This window comes from Coptis chinensis, chromosome 5 (genome assembly GCF_015680905.1).
Source record: "Coptis chinensis isolate HL-2020 chromosome 5, ASM1568090v1, whole genome shotgun sequence".
NCBI lineage: Eukaryota > Viridiplantae > Streptophyta > Magnoliopsida > Ranunculales > Ranunculaceae > Coptis > Coptis chinensis.
The window spans coordinates 49,674,033-49,678,437 of NC_141460.1; the positions used below are offsets into that span (position 1 = coordinate 49,674,033).

General features: G+C 38.6%; 1 protein-coding gene across 1 annotated transcript; it reads left to right on the plus strand.

Moving 5' to 3' along the window:
* Positions 1-1,334: 1,334 nt before the first annotated feature.
* Positions 1,335-2,318, plus strand: LOC147497775 (uncharacterized). Its single transcript, XM_086563007.1, has 2 exons — positions 1,335-1,615; positions 1,931-2,318. Exons 1-2 carry the CDS (start codon positions 1,335-1,337, stop codon positions 2,316-2,318), a joined length of 669 nt encoding a protein of 222 aa, XP_086419133.1.
* Positions 2,319-4,405: the final 2,087 nt, after the last annotated feature.

Genomic DNA, 4,405 nt, shown 5'->3' on the forward strand with positions numbered 1-4,405 from the left:
ATGCTTCCCGACGTCATAAGCCTTATTTCCAAGGTCGAGTTATCAAAGTTTATACTGAATATCCAATGCAAAACCTTTTCTGCAATGCCTAGGAATCAAGTTGCCTCGCATAATGGGAAAGTTACCTTAGCGCTTATAGCATTATTTTTTAAACTCACATAGCTGAGAAAGGACAAGTTTTGGCTTCGCTAATGGCTGATTTTCCTATTCATGATATTCCTATGTCTGACGCATTACTAGACAAAGAAAATGTCGTCGATAACACGCCATTACCTCTTAGGGGCGATGACTTGCCACACTTATCAGATGTATCTGTCGATTATTGGATTGTTTACACTGATGGTTCGCATAATAAGTCTGGCTCCGGTATTGGGTGTGTAATCTTGCAGCCGAATGGAGAAAAAATTAATAAGTCAGTGCGTTTAGGTTTTGACGCTTCAAATAATGAGGCTGAGTACGAAGATGTCATTTGTGGCTTGCGCAGTACTCTTCACCTGGGGGAGACTAAGTTACAATTATTCATAGATTCTAAGTTAGTCGCTAGCCAATTTGGAGGATCGTATGCAGCTCGTGATGAGAGAATAGCGGTTTATTTGGACTTAATTCATCGGATTGCTCGAAATTTTGAATCTATCAGTATTGTGCAACGTCCACGTCATGATGTTCGACATGCTGATTATCTCACATATTTATTCGCGGCAGTTAAGTCAGATGAGCCTCACCAGATTACCATTGAATTTCAAAAGGAGCCGAGTATCGATCTGTCCATCGAGGATTTGCGCGATATGTACATCACTCAGAGTTGTTTTTTCGTCTAGACATTTTCTGAGGAATCACGTCATGCCAATTTGATATCTCCTGTGCTGACTCAAAAGCACAAGCGTGATCTTGATAATCAAGCTGTCGTTGCAGAGAAAACACTTGATCCACAACTTATGCTATTAGATAACCCCAATGATCATGTCAATGATATTGTCTCGGTCCATATTGACAATGATCATAAAGCTGACAATGCTCCAGAAGTTCCTGATATAGAGCTAAGTTTTCTTCTTATGCCTTGTGACAAGGATGATTGGCGTCTTCCTTATATCACATATTTACATGATCACATCTTGCCTCCCGATCATAAAGTGGGTGATCGTGTCAAACGTGATGCTTGGAAATATTGTCTCATCTCGACTTCGGACGGTTTTTTGCAACTTTATCACAAAGGCACAAGTCTTAACCCTATGCTTTGTTGTCTCAGCAGAGCTGAAGGTTTACTCGTCCTTACGAAAATTCATTCAGGCCTATGTGGGAACCACTCCCGAGGGCGAAGTCTCTCTCATAGAGCAATGACACAAGAGTACTGGTGGCCATACATGCAAAAGGATGCTAAGCGTTTGTCTGAGAAATGTGTTCCTTGTCAAAAATATGCTAATGTGGGAACACTTTCAGCGACGAAACTTCATCCAATCTTGAGCCCCTGGCCATTTGCGAAGTGGGGTCTTGACATTGTCGGTCCATTTCTGAAAGCTCCTGGCAGTGTTCGTTTCTTACTTGTCACAACTGTTTATTTTACCAACTGGGCTAAAGCTGTGCCCTTAGCCCAAATCCATGCTTCGGATGTTAAAAAGTTCTTATGGCGTGACATTATTTGTCATTTCGGTATTCCAACATCATTGATTTCCGACAATGGCAAACAATTTGATGCTGAAGAAATTCGACAATTTTGTTCTGACTTGAAGATTAGTCACAATTTCTTAGCACCATACCATCCTCAAGCTAATAAACAAGTTGAAGCTACTAACAAATCCATTCTTACAATGCTCAAGCGACGACTTTAACAGGCCAAAGGAAATTGGGTTAAGGAACTTCCTGCGGTTATATAGGCTTATCGAACCACACCTAAGCATTCAACGGGATTTTCTCCGTTTAATTTTGCTTACAGTACAGAAGCGGTCTTGCCTACAGAGTTGATGACTCCAACCACACGAACTTCTGTCGTGGAATTAGAGTCGAATGATCAAGCACTTGCTCAGGCCAAAGCCTTGATAGATAAGACGAGAGATGTTGGTTTTCAACAGTTAATTCATTATCAGGCTAATATAAAACGAAAATATGATCAGAAAGTTCGACTTAAAGTGTTTGAGAAAGATGACTGGGTACTCTGTCAAAAGACGAGGTTTATAGATTCCAGTAAATTTGGAGAAAACTGGACAGGTCCATACATCATTGATCGCCCCACCACCAAAGGATCTTATTTTCTCCAAGATTTAGATAGGACTGTTCTCGATAAGCCGTGGAATGCATTTCATCTACGCAAGTTCTATAAGTAGATTTTAGTTGTTGTTTTCCCATTATTCTGGAAAAAAAAAACAATCTTTAGTTTGTTTCCAGTTCAGTCATTTATTTTTCGTTATTATCTTTGCATTTTTCAAGACTCGATAATCAATAAAGAAGTAGTTCTTTCACTTCAGTTCCAATGGTATTATTTTGGTTCTAGCGAACCTTATTATCGTTACGACAAAATCTAACGAAATTATCACGTTTAATTTCGTCAGTCTAAGTTTGAACGTTTTTTCGCTTGCTTAGTCCGTTACTATCGTTACGATAAAATCTGACGAAGTTACCACATTTAATTTCGTCAATCTAAGTTTGAACGCGTTTACGCTCGCTTAGTCCGTTACTATCATTACGACATAATCTAACGAAATTACCACGTTTAATTTCGTCAGTCTAAGTTTGAATGTTTTTACGCTCGTTTAGTTCGTTACTATCACTACGATAAAATCTGACGAAGTTACCATGTTTAGCTTCATCAGTTTAAGTTTGAACGCTTTTACGCTCGCTTAGTCTGTTACTATCGCTACGACAAAATCTGATAAAGTTATCACGTTTAATTTCGTCAGTCTAAGTTTGAATATTTTTATGCTCACTTAGTTCGTTACTATCGCTACGACACAATCTGACAAAGTTACCTCGTTTCGTTTCGTTAGTTTTGAGTTTGAACGTTTTTACGCTCGCTTAGTCTAATTTTGCAAAATTAAAGTTAGCATTGGGGGCATTTCATTCCCATAATCATATCATAATTAGTTTGGGAAAATCCAATGGTTCCTTACCAGTTATTCGCTTATACAACTCGTACAAATCTTTGTAATTCATCTTTTCACGTTCTAGTTCATCTCCCGTTTCTGTTAGGTTCTCTGTCAATTGTCTTACGGTCGATTCACAATGTGCTATTTACACGTGATCTTGGCCGAACCGCTCGTTTACATCTATCATCCGCTTGTTAATTTTCTCTACTTCTTTTTGCGCATGTTTAAGTTCCTGATCTTTGGTCGCCACGAGTGACTTAAATTCTATCACCTCTACTTTTAAGCATTTGTGTTCTTCCATTATCTCATAGGTCTTCTGATAGGAAATTAACCGGCCTAAATAAACAGGCTAATTAAATCCAGTTTTATTTATTCTAATACTCGCAAGCGCACGAGGTCTATCGTAATAGGTGCGCAAGAACGAGGTCGATCCCACAGGGATTGCTGTTTAGAAACAATTGAATACTAAAATATTACTTATCCTAATTCGAACAATATTTGTTGATTTGAATTGATTACTACTAAAACTATTTTACTTAACTACGGTCTAAAACGGAACTAAACTAAATAATTGGGTTTCTGTTACGTGGAGGGAATACTAGGACTATGACTCCGTCTTAAACCGTTATTTGTATTTGTATGATTGGATTCTCTATTTCAGTTTTTATATGAGCGGCATTGGCAATGAGTATTGACTGCCGTCTCGATGATATGAACGTTGTAACTCTTAATCGACAAGTATCTTCTAACGGTTCAACACTAAGGTCAGGGTCACATAAATATTCGTCTTCTTACAACACAAATAGTACACAACCTGGACTTAAACAGTAAAAACGTGTTTAACTAATAACAAAAGTGACCAAACAATATCGCATGCATCACATACCATATGAAAGACTAAACCTTTTGTTAATTAATCATGAATAGTGAAGATTTTATATAAAAATGAAGCATACTGAAAATCAGATAACCAATCCCAAACACAAACTACCTGCTCCAAACTTCGTCTATCCTAGCTTGGAACTTAGTTACACATTATATATATAACAGTGAAAGTAAAAGTAAAAGAGTCCATAAAACAAAACCGAAATCCTGCTGTAAAGGTTTCCCTTCTTTTCCACTTCCTCTGCGTCCAACAGTTGCGTCCCAACTCAAAGTCTCGGCCTCTCTCCCGTTTTCTCGGTTCGGTCTCGGCTTTCAGCCTCCATTCTCTGGTTTTCTCTTCTCCTCCCTTTCCGCCCAGCCCTCCTTTCACTGCTGTGTTCTCTACTTATTCGCGAGAATCCCCTTGAAAAGGAAACTCCTTTGGTTTCGGTATGGGATCGGCA